This window comes from Ambystoma mexicanum, chromosome 7q (assembly GCF_040938575.1).
Source record: "Ambystoma mexicanum isolate Mex_15411 chromosome 7q, UKY_AmexF1_1, whole genome shotgun sequence".
NCBI classification, from domain to species: domain Eukaryota; kingdom Metazoa; phylum Chordata; class Amphibia; order Caudata; family Ambystomatidae; genus Ambystoma; species Ambystoma mexicanum.
The window spans coordinates 796,764,098-796,781,558 of NC_090941.1; the positions used below are offsets into that span (position 1 = coordinate 796,764,098).

The window sequence follows — 17,461 nt, forward strand, 5'->3', positions numbered from 1 at the left end:
ATACTGCAGTGCTTGTTACCAATCTCTACAATCTTAATTAAATGACTTAGCCAAAACTTCACATACAAACTATACAAATCAAACAGTACACAAACTTTAGATTTGTGGATATTTGATGGATGTTTGATTCTATGGGTGTGTCATGCTGCAGTGGTTGTGGCCAGGGCCTCCGGCCATGCACCCAAGACTCTTGGCACTGGCCAGAACCACCGCAGCATAACACACCCATAGAATCAAACATTTGAACTGTGCTATATAGGCTACTTATACAGGACATTAATTACAATCAACGTTGTACTAACAACCCAAAACCAAGATCATACTAAAGTAAAATAGCCAGAAGTGCATTTTTTTATGTCCGCGGACAGCTGCGGTGACCGCGGACATGACACATGAAGGGCACCTGCCACCTAAACAAATACAGCATTTGACCCATCTCTTACTCCCCAACCCTCCCCAAGCACTCTTGCACCTCAACACACTCCCCAAAGTTGTATTTTTCCCCCGTTCCTCGCCGCGCTGTCCGCGGATCCAAGATGGCGGACGCATCAAAACAATACGACACACGTCATGCTTCAACCCAGCTGATCAGCGAACACGTCGTCTGTCCACGAACATGACACAAGACGATTAGCCAATCAGTGTCCTGTCCGCGGAGCGAACAGGAAAATGTGTCCGCGGAGCGGACATAGATATCACTAACTTTTTTAGACCTACTTTTAGGTTGTTTTTAAAAAAAACTACTAGACGGATTTCCACCAATTTTACAAAAGCACACTTTCCGGACCAATCCGCTGCTCCTGCCGCAAATTTGGTGCAAATCCGTCCAGCGGTTGGAGCTGTAGGTGTGAGAAAAGTTTTTTCCCCGTTCACTCTATGGGAAAAAAATAACTTTTGGGACCCCCCTATAACTTTGCTCCCCTTGGACCAAACCTCACCAACATTTGCAAAAATAAATTATTCAGAGTGGGCCATATACTTTTTTTGCAAATTTTGGTGAGGATTCGTCCAGGGGGAGTGAAGTTATAAGCCGCCCAAAAAGTGCTCTTCCTATGGGATTAGCAACTTTAAAAAAAAATGACTCTATATATATATATTGGAGCTTGCCGTGACCTACCTATTATAAGCTTAGAGCTAGCTTCACGATCACTTTGCTGCTTGCGTTTCTTCTGCAACTGTACACGTGTAAAATGACTTAATATCTTCATCCATTTCAGTGGCATAAGCGTCTTCACCTTGAGCCTAAGAAGTCATTTATCCTTGTAGCTTTCTTGATGCCTTATAGAATATCTGCATTCTCTGGTCTCTGCATCTCTTCTGTGTGTGTCATCTTTATCTGTGTGATGTCACCATTGATCCTTGCCTTTCATCTGCTCTGCTTCTTCAGGAATTTCATTCAAATGGCCATCACATTGTCTTGCATGCAGCTACGGTTTTCTCAATGGGTACATTGCTTCCCAGATTCTCTTAAGTGTCTGGTTCTCTTATGGGTACTGCACAGAGTCCACACTCTGCTCTTTGCTGGTTCAACTGTTCCGCATAAGTCACATACTTTGGTTCCCATTCTATAAGTAATAAGGGTGGGGCAGTTGGAGGGGGAGTACTTGTCTCCTCCTCTACACTCCCCCCTCTGGGCGATTTATCGACCAATCTCTCATCCTTCTTCACCTCTAGACATCCTGATCTGGGGGACCCATATCTTTATGACTCCTTTCAGACAACCGGCTGATTTCACATGCTCATCCTTGCTCCATGTCATGACCATGTGGTGTCAATTTGGACTGCAATAAACCCATCTTCTTATGGTTCTTTGGGTACAGGAACTTCGTTCCCTCAAGTGCATGAATACTGGCCTTCACAAAGTCTCTGTTCTCTTCATCTGTCAGATCCTTGGGCTTCCATCCTGGATCAACATCAATCATACTCTTCATCCCTATGGCTTTCTTTGCTGTCTTTTTGCACTGTGAGATTATTATCTTGATCACACCAAATCCAGACAATACCAACACAATCAGGGCTCCATGAAATTTGAACATATCTAGCATCCTTTGTGGAACCCAAGAGAAGAGTGATCCAAACCAGCTGTCATCAGCAAAGTCTTCTACTTCATCTCGATCTGGCCATGGAGTTTCGTCAGCATGTCTATGGCCTCTGTCCACGCTCTGCTCTTTGCTGGTTCAACTGTTCCACATACGTCATATACTTTGGTTCCCATTCTATAGGTAATAGGGGCGGGGAAGTTGGAGGGGGACTACTTGGCTCCTCCTCTACACTTTAAAGAAAATGAAGAAAAAGCTTATGTCTGCGACAGAAACAACAATTTAAGTTGTTTAGCTACTAGAATTTTGCATTTCAGGCATTTCCTATGAAAGAACCATTTGGATATTTGCAAATGGTTAGAGATGAAAAAAACAGATGGTTCATATTGCAATTACACCTGGGATTTTTACCTAGCATATCCAGATTGGGTGCCTGGACAAAAATTCTGTATGTGGAATGGCTTTGTAGATTGCGCAACTCTGAAGTAGATACAGACAGATATTTATTAACCCGATGAACAGCTACAACCCATATCATAGACAAGAGATATCGTTCTATATGGTATCCCTTGGATAATTTGCATACTGACATGTATAATATCTGGATGGAAATTGAGAAATTGCTGAAAGCCTGTAAATGAGGATAGGAAGAATTTTAAATATCTTTATACTGTTATTTTAAGTGCTTACACTAAAAACGAAATTGAATATGAAATGGATTTGACACGGTTATTAAGATAATTGTGTGTTGTGATGTATGTGAATAATGTAAATGATAAATTGTTTTATGAATAGTGTTAAAGGTTTTTTGTAACGAAACACTTAAATTTAAAAAAACAACAATGATTTATGTACTTTGAAAAATAATGAAAATTGTTCTAAATTAGAGAAATATTGACACTTGCCAAATGTGTTCAGTCCCTCCTGATGAGCCACTTGATTACAGTGGTGAAACACGTGTAGAGGAATCGATTATTTGCAACAAGTTCCAAAGAGAAATGTTTTCTTTGCATCAAGTTTCTATAATGTTTTTCAAATCTTGAGGACATTTCAATTCAATTATATGAATATCAGCATTATCTTGTGGAGGACGTTTACAATGTTTTGATTATTATGCATCACACTGGATAAAATGCACATGCTAATGTGTAAATGATTTATGGAACTGTACTGGACAAAAGGAATCCATTATGGCAAAACAGCCAATTAATTTTGTTTCAACAACATAGTCTCGAAGGAGCGCCAATCAATAAACAGCAAATGTATCAAACTACCTACTTCAGAGTTTTCTAGCCAAGGAATATGCCACAAACCCAACAAGAAATGCAATCAATAATTAATTCCTAAGTGGCGCAGTAGCTTTGCTCTATAATTTGACAAACGTACACTTGCTATTGGGCAGACACAATAATTGGGGCTGAATGCTTGCAACAGCAACACTTAAAAACCACCAGATTTTTTCACCAGAGGTTTGCAATATGCCTGCATTATTCCAATTATTGCAAGTGAATCCTGTTATGAACCAGGATGGAGACACCCACTTCCTAAAATAACGTGAGCGAACTGCCAAGTCCACCCAACCCCTGCGAAGCTTAGCAGATTCAAACACGTCCAAATGTATTTCTTGCAGGAAAATGACATCCCCCTGCAGATCTCGCAAATGACTGAGTAGCCTGCATCTCTGCCTATCATGATGGCCCCCTGGGAGTGACCCCCACCCCATTAGGTCACATCTACAAGTTCAAAAATCAGTGTCAATTCAAGTCTATGGGTCCATCGGTCAGAGTCCAGAGCTGCCACCATTCATCCTTCAGGGTCGCCATGGCGTAAAGAGTCTTATCAGCTTGTGTGGCTGTCACATATGCAGTAAACATCTTGCAGATTGACAATCAGCACATTTATACTTGCGATACCACCATGCCGCACCACTGCCATCACGTTCAAAGCACATCATCTCTTTTGCCTCAAATCCTGCTTCCATTGAGGTCCTCTGGGCAGTCTACTGGCTTTCTTCCAGCAGGCATGAGTGATGGGGTCACACTGAGGCAGCGGAAGCTGGGGTGCATATCAGAAGCATTTGTCATTTCTGGAATGTGGTCTGCCAATACTATATCCAGCTGCCTCAAGAATCCCCAGGCATCCTCCAGGAATTCAAAAGAGTGACACTGCCAGCCTAGCTGAATGCACCAAACTGCTGGGATTTTGAGATAGTGCTGGTATTTCATGTCTTTCAGGGCTTCAAAAATCAGATTGAAACTTCTGCTGCGTTTAGGGACCTCCAGAGAGACTACATTGCTGTCTATTTGTATAATCCCTGCATCATGATATGCCTTCAGGATAACTAGTTTATGCTGAAACTGAAGGTGCCACAATGTAATAATCTGCAGGCATTCTCCTTTGGCTGTTTTTTTTAATGGAAGCTCCATTAATATAGGAACTCCTCCATATATGTTCCCTCCATGTTTACCAGGATGCCGACCAGGTGCAGATTGCTGAGGCGTGATCTGTTTTCCTGGTCTTCTATTTTTGCTCCTAGTTGCTGCACTTCTTTGATCATCGTTCCATATCTGCGCAGATGGTCTCCCAATTAACCACCATTGTGCTGAGCCCTTTGCTCATTCTCTGTTGTGCATTCTGCTTTTGTATTAAGGTGGATATTGAAATCTTACATTTTTTAATGATTTCAAGTACTGTGTTATTGGTTTCCTGCGTGCGCTGGCCAATAGCTTTCATCTCTATTAATGTCACTTATAGTTGGTCAGAGTGTCTGGTAAACATGCGCACACTAGCATTTGTGGAGACACTGCCATCGGTGTGCTCAGTGTCTGACTCTGTGGAAGACTGAGACATATCCTGTGTGTCAATACTAGGTCTCCCACAGCCAGTTGCTGAAAAATGCCCCCTCTGGCTGTGGAAAGCTAAGTCAGCATGCAACCTGTACGATGTATATAATGTGATCAGAAAAGTAAGAACATCTTGTGGAGCATTGAAACCATTGTCATTGACTGTTTACCATCAGAATGCCATGGCAACTACCAATATTCCTATGCAACTGAACGGCCGTTGGTCATGCCATTGCAGTTCTCTAATCCATTTATTTATAAGGCAGATGTCCTATTGGGAAGCGTTCTCTGAAGTAAGGTGCCACAGTATAGTGCTCCCTCCCTGTGGTTGGTCAGCATATATACATTAGTCAACGCCATCTTGCCCCAATCCAGATACACTGGTGTGTGGGTCATCAGTCTGCATGTGTGGCCACCTTTTGAAAATCTCACGCCGGCACAGCACCCTTCCCCTAATGTAACTGCTCCTCATTTAATTCATAAGATTTACTGTGCCAGGGTCCGCACCGCATGGGCGTGACATCTCCACACAGAAGCCATCTTCTCCCTCACTGCGTGGCAGATCGAGGTACTGTGGCCGGCCCCGACCATGGCTGTGCAGGGATGCATGTATTTCTCAGTGTCTGGGCTGATATATTTTCACCCACTCTGCTGTCTGCTTGACGGGACCTCACAGCATCACCTTCATCAGCAATTGCGGAGCCCCCTCAAGACAGCCAGTGTTGTGATGGTGTCATCAGCCACCTCTTGGCATGCCCTTCCTGATCTCAGGCACAGAGGGTCCAAATGAGCTCCAATTTAGACCTAAGCTGCAGCTCGGTACCATGCACAGAATCCCTCAAGGATGTAGTTATGCAACCATAGATCAAGCATGCATGCTCATCTATCTTCCTTGGAGCTCAGTGGCCATCTTTCTCTGGCTCTTTATTATTTGTGATAAAATAGTGTGTAAAAGTAGAGGTAAGCTGAGGGAAATATCAAAATTAGTTAAGAAAGCAGAGGGTGAGTGCAAAAATATTAAATTAATTTAACCTCTCAAAGAAAAGTATTATATGGGGAAATAATAAAAGACAAACTCCACTTTAACATGGCCCGAGTTAGGAGGTTAAGGAGAAACGCACAACTCATACCTCATGCTACAGGAACCCCATCCTGCAAATGTATCCTGAGAGCCACAAGCCGCAAATGTAAATCTGAATTTTCCTAACCATAAGAATGGCAAAGGGAGAGTCAAAAATAAGTTGTTTCTCAGAAAAGGGTACGCCAGCTTATTTTATGTAAGCACATTACTGGCCAGATACTTGCAAGTATTTAAAGGAATCAAGCTCCATGCACATATGTTACAAGCACATAATCCGTGGGCTTGTCCTTGGTCTAAAGCCCAAGGATCGTTTCTCTCCAGGACTGAAATCTCTGCACTGGCTGCACGGATTAAGTTCAAAACCCTCTGCATTGTCCACAAGGCCTTCTGGGGCCTAGGGCCTCAATACCTTCAACTCTCGCTTCCTAAATATCTTCCTTCTCGAGCTCTTCACTCTTCCGCCTCCAACTCCCTCAGGGTCAGTCACCTCTCCAAGCAACGAGTTGGTGGTAGATCTCTTTCTTCGGCTGGGGCCTCCCTCTGGAACAGCCTCCCTGCCTCCCTGAAACTTGAAGAGAACCATCTCTGGTTCCGGAAGCACCTCAAAACCTTCCTCTTTGCTTCTGCTTTCTCTCCTCCTCTACCCCGCTTAACTACTGGCTGAAACTGCACTGGTTTCATGGCCACCCTCTGATCTCGGGCCCAGGTCCCCTCCCCTGCCAGTTGCACACCTGCACTGCCTCCCTGGCAACCCCTGCACTTGGGGACTGTTTTCTGTATCCCTTACAGTCCCCCACCAGCACTTGACACCTGATGTCTGCACTTACCCTTGCACTTGCCACCAGCTGGCCGTACTTCTCTTATTGTTTTTATTTATTCTATTCATGCCATGTACGGCACTGTCCCCACCCGCCTCCAACCCCAAACTTTTCCCCTTCCCCTTCCCCTGCACTTGCACGATTTGAATGACACTTGGCCTTGTTGGATTGTTGTCTCTGACTTCCCTCTGTTTCCCCCCCTTGCCACATCGCTCCTTGAAACACTTGTGTATAGGCGTGTTATAAATGCCATATCATATCATATCATAAGGATAAGTGGAAGCAATTTCCCATGGAAGATACCTTTGATTTGACTAAAATTCAAAATGTACACTGGGTGCTCAAGCATAAAAGGATGGAAATAGCTCTGGAGTAATGGGAGGACTTTTTAGAATGGTTTGCAGAAGTATCTAAACGGGCTGGGGAACCACACATGAGGAGCCTGTATTGCCTGCCAAAAAGTGCATGGACAGACATATTTTGTTTATCACCACTACACTGAAGGGTAAATCATGGACGCAGGTAGGCAATGAAATGATTCACAGATACACACGCAGTTAAAAGATAAGTTAGCTGTTGTATGGCTATTTATTCATAAAGAACATACATAAGTGAATAAACTGCAACAGAATTACATCACAGAAAAAACAGTTATCTAAAGAGTACACATCACCGTTGGTGCAACTCAATTCCTCATCTTACCAGAAGCGGCTGGAAAGCCCTGGAACACAGCCAGGCACAGAGCACAGCAAAGAAGAGGCTCGGAGCGAAGCCTCGCCCCTCCAACTGAGGGCTTTGCTTTCTGCCGGACTTTTCCAGAGCACCAAATCATAAGCCCTCCGCAAAGGTGGGTTGGTATTTTCTTGAACCTTCTGGCATAAGCATCTGGGCATTGGTAGTTCATCACTTGTCCCTGGCTGGAGTGATCTACAGCAACCTCAAGGAGCAGAGCTCCTACCTTTCTCAAAACAGCAAAGAAAGCAACTCTGTAACTCATCCTCAACTTTGACAGTGTCCATGGCAACCTTATCAGGTACCAGCCCGCACCTGGGGATCCCAGTCGTTGCGACCACCGTGCCCTTGCATGAGCCATGTAAACCAACATAAGCAACGAATAACATTGAAAACATGTTATTCCAGTAAAATTATGCTAACACTCATTTCTGCCATCCTTCCTCTTTCAGCTCTCTTGGTATGCTGCCTTCATCTCCTCTCGTATCAACCCACGACTTCCTGTTTCCTGCTGTTCCTTATATCCTCAACCTCCTGATTCCAAGAGATGGGTTTTTAGTTACGCTCCAATCCCTCCATTATTATTTCTTAAAGATGCTTCATAGGGTTGTGAACATCAGCAAAGAAGGGACAACCAGAGCTGTTCAGCACAAATGATTTGCCCCAGATTTTTTAAAGATGGCAAAACAACATTGTAGACAATGTCTGATATGCCACTGACATAACATGGGTAAGAGTGCTATTGTAAGTCAGCGGGTCTACGCAACAACTTGGAAACCATTATTTATTTCATTCAAATGCCAAAGATCGAATATGTTGTGCTCCTCTTCAGGGTGGTAGTGTGTATCAGTAGTAATTGTGGAACACACTTCACATGGAAAGTTGTACGGGTACACTGCTGGGTAGTGCAGATCCAGCAGAGGTCTCATTGTCAGTATCACCCAAAACCAGAATGGGCAGTGGAAAGGAAAGAGGGGTTTTAAAAAATAATTTTTTACAAATCTGCTCTGAAAAAGTGTGAAACGACCAGGTGTGAACTGCTTGCCTTAATGATTGAGCATGTGGGGTGCCACAAGCAAAGAAACAGGTGTAAGCTGTCATGAAATTCTCGCTCACAGACTCATGCACTTATCAGTGTACCCTGCAGCTCTACTAACTCGAACAAGTGTACAATTGATAGATGATTCAGTATTGCAGTAACGTCAAAATGTTCATGTCTACTTATCCACAGGTGCAGAAGCCATTACTGATGAAATCTGAGATAACTGCCGCAGGTTTAAGCTGTGGCATTAGGTCCATGTTGTCATGGGAAAATGCAAATACCTGCATTGCCCGTGGAAAACTAGTGGAAAATCTGCCAGTTCCAAAGCATGGCAATATGGACGAGATGGTGTTCTGACACCAGAAAACAAGGGTAAAGCCGGTGTATAGCAATCATTAAATAGGGTTCTTTCTGCTGGCAGAAAACTGGCAGATTTGCCCTCCTGCCACCCAGTAAATGAGGCCATATATGTATGAAAATTGCATCAAAGTCAAGACTAACTTTGATGCAAGTTCTCATATGTGTATGAGACATATGTGAGACATATGGGAGATGTAAATTGCATACAAGTATGAAATGTAAAGTTCCCATATGCCTCCTATATGTATGCAAACTCAAAGACAGATATGTATAGTAGGCTTTTAAGACATGTTATGTTGTTATGTTGATTTATACCGTGCACTGCTTGTTAGGGAGAATTCTCCAGAATGGCTAATTTCCCTTACCTACTGAGTCCCTCAGCAGCTTTGCTGGATTTCTAGGATTAATTTTTTTCACCTGCTAAGAGTGTGAGCCTTTTTTTCCCACTCTTATATGTGTGTTGCTGTGTCTTTAACATTTTTGTGTGCATAGACTGTGGAGCCTCACCTACTCCATAGGCAGCATCGTTTTACTGTGTGTCACACAGCACATTTAGTGTAGTGAGACAGGGTTGTCTTTTTCAGACTTCCCACTTTAAACTCCATTTTCAGGGACTGACTACGGTCTCCTGGAACATGTAAAGTTGCCATTGACTTTATTAGTCTTTTTTAAATTCACAGACCCAGTACAAACTATCTTACATAGAGTACTGGAAAGGGTTAATAGTTATCCCTTTCTGTCTGTCTCTCATGGAACATTATTTCGTTCCCTTTTCTTTAAGATTTGGCTGGTGGCAGTGGTATCTACCATATTTACCATGGTCTATGAAAATAGCCTTGGTACTGTTTTAGGGCTAAGTTAGTACCTCGAACTTAAATCAGCTGGACCCCATTTACTTTGATTTGGTTCCGGCTGGGTTTATTCGCCATTTCTTTTTGTAAAGGTCTTTCTCGTGTTTTTCTCTGTGCGCCAAACCAGGTTTGGTTCCTTTGTTCGCAGTCCTTTGGCAGGCTTCTGCACAGAAGCCCTCCTTAGGCGCCTGAGAGTCTGGGTAGACAGGATGTGAGGGAGTGATTTTAGGTCCCCTGCACAGGGTTCCCTTGAAAACCCAAGTCGCACTTCTGTTTGATTGGCTAGGTGACTGTCCTGCCAGGACAGCCACACTGCTGTGTGATTGACAGACATGCTGTGTGAATGGGGGAAAACTGCATAAAAAGCAGGTCTCTGAGACTTGGAAGGCAGAGTCGCCACTGGATCGAGAGAACGAAGAGAAGCTGAAGGAAGAGGACCACTACCACGACTGAACCTCCATGATGTGGGTCCGAATCTCCAAACTTCGACGACAGAGAAGATCTGCAAGGAATCTTCTTCCCTTGAGCTGGTGGGACCAACCAGTTCGACAAACACCAAGCAAGGCCTCCCCCCCTTGTCGAACTTGCTGTGCACCGCTGCAGTGAACTGGATAGCCAGGAGGACCGGACCCTGTTTGGGTTTTAAGGAGCGCACCTTTTATTTGTTGCTTTGCTCTGCTGCTGGTTTCTTCCCTGGGCAGTGCAGGACCCTCCAGTCTTCCTCGTTCGTGTCAGTACGACAGTCGTTTCAGGAACCGTGAGCCTGCAGGATCTGCCAGGAACATCTGCCTCAGCTACAGCATTCTTGATCTTCTAAGGTACTGTGCACACCCGGTTGTTAGTTCCGTCTGACCGCACAGAAAGTGTTTTAAATCTTTCGCCAAACCGAGGGCTTGTCCTTCTCTACTCTTTTAAATAACGTTCCCTTCAACCAACTTCGTTTCGAACTCTTGGCAAAGACTTAACCGCGAACTACTCTGAACTGTGTGTTCCTCTGCAAATGATATGATATGATATGATAGTTTATTTATATAGCACCTATACACAATGTGTTTCAAAGCGCTTCAAGGCAAGGGAGGGAACAAGGGAAAATACAATTACATTCGTACAGGCCATGAACAGTAAGGATGTGAAATTAACTATCGTACTCGGCCTGACAACATTTCAGAAAGTGCAAGAGCTAAAACATAGATAAGGAAGGGAGGGGGAGAGTGGGAAGGAAATGGAAACAGACAGGCGACTACCATACTAGGCCTGATGACATTTCTGGTAGAGCCGGAGAAAAATAAAAGGTGAGGGAAAGGGGTGCAGAAAGGGAGGGGAGGAACAAAACAAGCGACTGTCATACTAGGCCCGACGACATTTCAGGGAGTGCTGGAGGGTGGGTGGGGAGTTTAAAAACAGTAATGGGAGGGTGGAGGAAACAGACGAGGTTGCTATCATATTAGGTCCAGGGACAATTCATAGAAGAAAGTAAGGGGAGGAGATAGGAAAAGGGAGAAGGGAAAGGAGTAGAGAACAGAGAGTAAGCAGTCAAAAAGAGTGTGGAAGCAAGAGTGGAGAGCAAACACAATTGCAGAAGCCAGTAGTAACACATAATGTTGCAAGCCAGGATACAAGATGAAGATGGGAACAGCATGATTCAGGGCCACCATGAGTACAAGATGCAAAGGAAGTCCATCATGAGAGTTGAGAAAGGGTGGTGCACCGTGAATGTCTGAAGTCCATAAAAGTCAAATCCAGCATTGGCCACAAGACAGTGATGGTGAAACCAGAATGTATCAGGGCAGACTCCTGCAGAAGTAGGCTGGAAAGGGTGGAGGGGGAGCAGGGTAGAAGAATCAAGCAAAACAGGCAACACCTGTGTGCGAGCAAGGGGGGGCACAAGGGAACATCACAGGGGGACCAGAGGGGGTGGGGATGGCCTGTGGTTGCAGAGGGGGTAACACATGTTGGTGCATGCTTACCTGCTGTCTGAGCAAGGGATCAGGCCCTGGGTCCTCCTGGTCCGAACAGGTCCAAATAGGAATTGCCCTTTTCTTTTGTCTGCCCTTCACTTCAGACGCCGGGGCGAGAGACACCCTTGATCGAATAGTTAAGAGCGGGAAGGAAGAGGCAGGGCTAAGAAGGTGAGTGGTGCTTAGGCCAGGTCACCTAGATCCACTTGCACCTGCTCCCCATCTGCAAAGGAAAGAAGCCGGAGGGCTCCTTAAGTAGGGAAAAAGAGCGGCAATCAGGAAGGCACTAGGTGGGTGGGGCTTAGGCCAGGTGACCTAGATCCACTTGCACCTGCTGCCCATCTGCAAAGGAAAGAAGCTGGAGGGCTCCTTGAGCAGGAAGACACCAGGTGGACGGGGCTTAGGCCAGGTGACCCAGATCCACTTGCACCTGCTCCCCATCTGCAAAGGGAAGAGGCTGGAGGGCTCCTTAAATAGGGAAAAAGAGCGGCAAGCAGGAAGGCACCAGGTGGGCGGGGCTTGCTAAGTGGTGAAAAAGAGCGGCAGGCAGGAAAGCACCAGGTGGGCGGGGCTTAAGCCAGGTGACCTAGATCCACTTGCACCTGCTCCCCATCTGCAAAGAAAAGAGGCTGCAGGGCTCCTTAAGCAGGAAGGCACCATGTGAGCGGGCCTTAAGCCAGGTGACCTAGATCCACTTGCACCTGCAAAGGAAGGAGGCTGGGGGGCTCTTAAGTAGGGAAACAGAGCGTGAAAAGACTCTGAACCATTAACATTGGCCCAGGTCTATTGATTTGAATCCTTATTGTAGCAAGCCTTTTCTAGATTGCCCTGCCTACTTACTTGTTGGTGCTGCTTAATTTTGTATAACCTTGTCTTTCCATCCCTTTTTAAATTGCTGGAGTGCCATTTTGCTCAAACTTCATTTTGAGCTTAACTTGTCCAGAATTGATTGGGTGTGTGTAGTATATTAAGATTGTGATTTTTCTATTGCTTTACTTAGTGAACTGTTTTACAAATTAATGTGTAAATAAATGTATATTCTTTTACTCAGAAACCTTGAGTCAGTGTTTGTTTGAACCATAGTAATTGCTGTCCTTTGTGTAACTTCTGATGCTGCTCACTTTACTCTTGAGATAAGTCTGGCTGCTCAGCCATCGCTACCACTTTACTGTGTAGTACAGGCTCGTACCAAAGGTGAATTTGTACTTGCACTTTTAGTTTTAATTGTGTGAGGTGTTCCCAAAAGGTACTGTATATGATTCTGCCTAACACTGCTACCACCCAGGGGCAGTTTCCAGGCACTTATGTGGCTCTACAAGAAAGAGGACGGGTTATGTTAGTGAGGGTAGAGTGATTGGATAGGTTCAGAACCAGGGTCAACTGGTGCCTGTGTGTGATGGCTTGTAGATGGTGAATTGTGTGTACTGGCTTGTTGTATCCGTACGGCCAAGGCCCAATGCCTGCTTTTATTTTTCTATGTGAATGTTTGTTATGTTGGCGAAGTGGCTGTGTGCTTTATGTGTAGATTGGCTGGTATTTAAGGTTGTGGTTGTGCGCATTGGCTTGTTGCATGCATATGGGTAAAGTCCAGTGTCAGGCATAGTTTGTTGTATGCAAGTATTACTTATATTGGGTGTGTGTTTGTGTTTAATTTGGCCAGCCCAGTGGCCGTGTGTAGTACTTGCGTGGTTTGTTGGAGGGCAGCATGAGCAGGGTGGTTAGTACATTGGCTATTGTCTAAGTTCTTCTAGGTGGCTAATCTACACAATTCCATCTAATGTGACGCATGACTAATCTTCACAATCCTATTTAGAGATGCTCATGGTTAATTTAACAATCTATCTGACTGTGATTCGTGGCTAATCTTCAAAGATCTATCTAAGTGTCACACATGTTTAATCTTCCCAATTCTATCAAATTATGACGCATGTGCTGAATATCTTCTATATGAAATGGACATGTACGTGTTAGAGATGTACATTTTGAACATGTGCACTAATATATGATTGAAAAGTCATATCAATGTGAGGAATTACTTTGATGTGTGTATTCACATGCTTTTATAATTGCATTTTGAACACCATGTAACATAAGGTTTTGGCCCAAATATTTCAAAATCAATACACTTTGATTTTTGAGATTTTTGTCAGGATCTGGTGTCCTATAAACATTTCAATAACACGCATATGCCTCACACTCCTATGCCACACACACTTATGCATGCACTTATGCCACATGATCTTACACCACATTCTCTTTCTCCATGTGCTCTTATACCACTCACACCTACAACACACATTCTTATGCCACACACTCTTATGCCACAAGCTCTTACACAACAATTTCTTATGCTGCATGTTCTCTCTTTTGGCACTCTTACACTCTCTTCTGACATGTGCTCCTATGCCATGCATAACTAAAGCACATGCTCTTAATCCCCACACACATATGCCACTCAGTCTTCTGCCACAAATACTTATGTCACTGGCTCTTATTTTATGTGCTCTGTTGGCACACAATCTTACAGCACACACTTTTATGGCACCCTCTCTTACAGAACAAGCCCTTCTTATCTTATGTCAAGCACTAGTATTATGCTCACTCACATTCCACACACTGTTAAACCACAAACATCTATTCCACACATATTTATGCCACATGCTCTTATGCCGCATGTTCCTATGACACACACTACCACTTCACACGACTGTACACTCTTAAGCCACACACTTGTATGCTGCATACCCCTACAACACATGCTCTTATGCTAAATGCTCTCACACCACACACTTACACCATGCACACTTAGAGCACATTGGGCCTCATTACGACCCAGGCGGTAAGTTACCGCCTGGGCCGTGACTTTACCACCATGGCGTAAACTATGTTTACGCCATGGTGGTTGGCGGACTTACCGCCCCATTCCGACCTTGGCGGGGCGGTAAGTCCCCAATCCCCATTTCCCTTCCCCATTCCCATTTTTGCCCCATAGGGCATAATGGGAGTGGGGAAGGCGTTAATTACGCCACCGTAAATTACGGTGGCGTAATTAACTCCATGGTCCCTTAGCGCCATGGATTTTAACACCTGCAGGTGTTAAATCCGCCATGGCGCTAAGGGACCTCGTACTCAGGCGGTAAGGGTCGGCGCTGTTTACGCCGGCGTAAACCCCTTACCGCCTGAGTCGTAATGAGGCCCATTGTCTTACGCCGCATACTCTTACACCACACACTCTTATATCACATTCTTCGATGCCACACACTATTGTGCCACATACACTTACATGACATACACTCACACTACAAACACTCACACAACATGCTCTCAAATGGTGGTAGGTTAAGTCTCTTTTGAAAGGGGTAATTTATATCAATCTTTTTTCCAGCCCACACATTCTCCCTCAGAACACCCTACTGAGAGGCCCATCATATTTGTATTCCATTGATGTATAAGAAAGTTTAATGTAAATATGATCTTTGTTTTTTGTACACAGTGTGCTGAACTATACAGATCAATTGAAACCTGTCGATGTGGACAATGCTATTGAAAAAGCTTTGCAAATATGGAGTGATGTAACCCCATTGACTTTTGCCAGAGCTGACAAAGGAGATGCTGATATAATGATAACATTTGCTTCAAAAGGTAATGTTTCTTTTAGTCCATTTATTTATTTTATGGCAGGTTAGGCACACATTGGTGAGTTTCACATTTCAATTGCAAGGTGTCATTTTATGAGCTTAGTGTTGAAATTAGCAATTGATTCAACAGCAACGTTACATTACATTTGTAAAATAGCTACAGTGTTCTCGAAAGATACCATGTGCACCTTGTCTGATACAGATCAATACATGTTACAGCTACTCATAGCTTATTTTTGTTATGGGACATACAGAAACATATTCTTTTAATGTATTTTCGTTTCTTGTTTTCAAACTTCTTTGTATCATAAAATATTATTTCCAATGCTTTATAACTATTTTCTTTATAAAGAAAAATGTTGCAATTTCCATTCATGGCCATACTGTTGGACATCAAAATATAGCCCTTCTTCGCTACTTGCCCCCAGTGACTGTATGGTGAAGTCAACGACCTAAACAACAACTCGTATTTCACAGGCAGCATGTACAAACATAAACCTCAACATGTTTCTGTACGGCAATGTTGTTTTATGGACATTCTTCAGGGGTCGGGGGGGGGTGTTGGTGGTAACAAATGGGCAATCAGTATCTAGTGTAACATTTCCTTAGAGGTGCGGTGAAACATTCTTCAAGTCTGTTGCATTTATTATTCAGTAATCAATCCCAATCCAGAACTCTCAGTAAAGGCACAATAATTCATTGGACACGCCAGACAGAGCTACAAGTAGGTTGAGTCTAAATCAACAATTTTTGTTGAGACACGATATTGTTTGAGTTAACATGACAGACACTAGTCACTATACCTATAATCTCTTCACATGCCTATCAATTCACATGTATATGGATATAAACTACTCATGGGTGGGAAAATGCAGGCCACAAATGGCAACTAAAGGTTGCTTTGTCCTCAGTCGTTAATCTCAATCGGCTGTGCATTAACATTATTAATACACGTATCCTGCATAAAAACAGACACATAGAGAAATACAGATGGGGATTATAAGCAATCAGATACTGTTGCTTGCCTGCCAGATTTTAAATCAGCATGTGTGAAAATTAACATGAACCAGTCTTTATGTGTTAGGCATCATCTAGTGCCTGTAACATCAAAGCATAAAAGCACCAGGCTTTTTGTTGTGCAGCTCCATTTAATGTTGATTTACATCGTGGGTGCCCCTGCATATTGAATTGTATGACATGGTACAGAAACGTACTCTGCCTAGAAGAAGATACAGTGGGCCTCATTCCGAGTATGGCGGTAAGGGATAGCGGCCACCGCTAACGAGAGCGGTGGCGGTAATCCCTTACCGCCATACTCCGAGTTCCCTTAGCGCCATGGTGCTTTTAACACCTGCTTTTAGCAGGCGTTAAATACCATGGCGCTAAGGGACCTTGATGTTAATTACGCCACCGTAATTTACGGTGGCGTAATTGACGCCTTCCCCACTCCCATTATGCCCTATGGGGCAAGAATGGGAATGGGGAAGGGTAAATGGGGATTGGGGAATTACCGCCCCGCCAACCTTGGAATGGGGCGGTAATTCCACCAACCACCAAGGCGCTGCCGGTCCGGGTACGGCGTCAACCAAGGCGTTAATAGCGCCATTGGTTAGCGCCGTACTCGGAATGAGGCCCAGTATCTATATAGTGTTGTTTAATCCATTTCTTGTTTGGAATTCCCATTGCTAGATTTTGCATATTACTACTAGAGTTCAATTAGAAAAAGAGGTTTTATTGAAATAACTGTAAACAGATCTAATTATATTACTTGGTATGATGGTTCATTATACATCACCGAGAGTATGGATTGCATGCTGATCAAATCATGACATGGAAAAAGTATCATTCCACCGTCCTTGCTATTCCTTCATTTAAGCCAATTATGTGACATTTTCTAGAAAAACTATCAAATGCCTTTCCTTTTCTACAAGTTTATCTTCATAAGATGTTACATAATATTTACCACATTGTGTTCAAGTGAATGCTAATTTCCTAAAACATGACTCACAAAATGTGCAGAAACTTCACCATTGTTGTTTTTTTTTTTTTTAAATGTAGGCTATATTTCATGTCACAGAACGATTTCGTTAAAATGAAAC

General features: G+C 43.7%; 1 protein-coding gene across 1 annotated transcript in view; it reads left to right on the forward strand.

The window, feature by feature from the left end:
* LOC138527770 (matrix metalloproteinase-20-like) overlaps positions 1–17,461 on the forward strand; it is a 307,602-nt gene that overhangs the window by 114,761 nt on the left and 175,380 nt on the right. Inside the window, exon 3 of the mRNA XM_069639052.1 lies at positions 15,218–15,366. Coding sequence (XP_069495153.1) covers positions 15,218–15,366 — 149 coding nt within the window. The remainder of the gene's footprint in view (positions 1–15,217; positions 15,367–17,461) is intronic.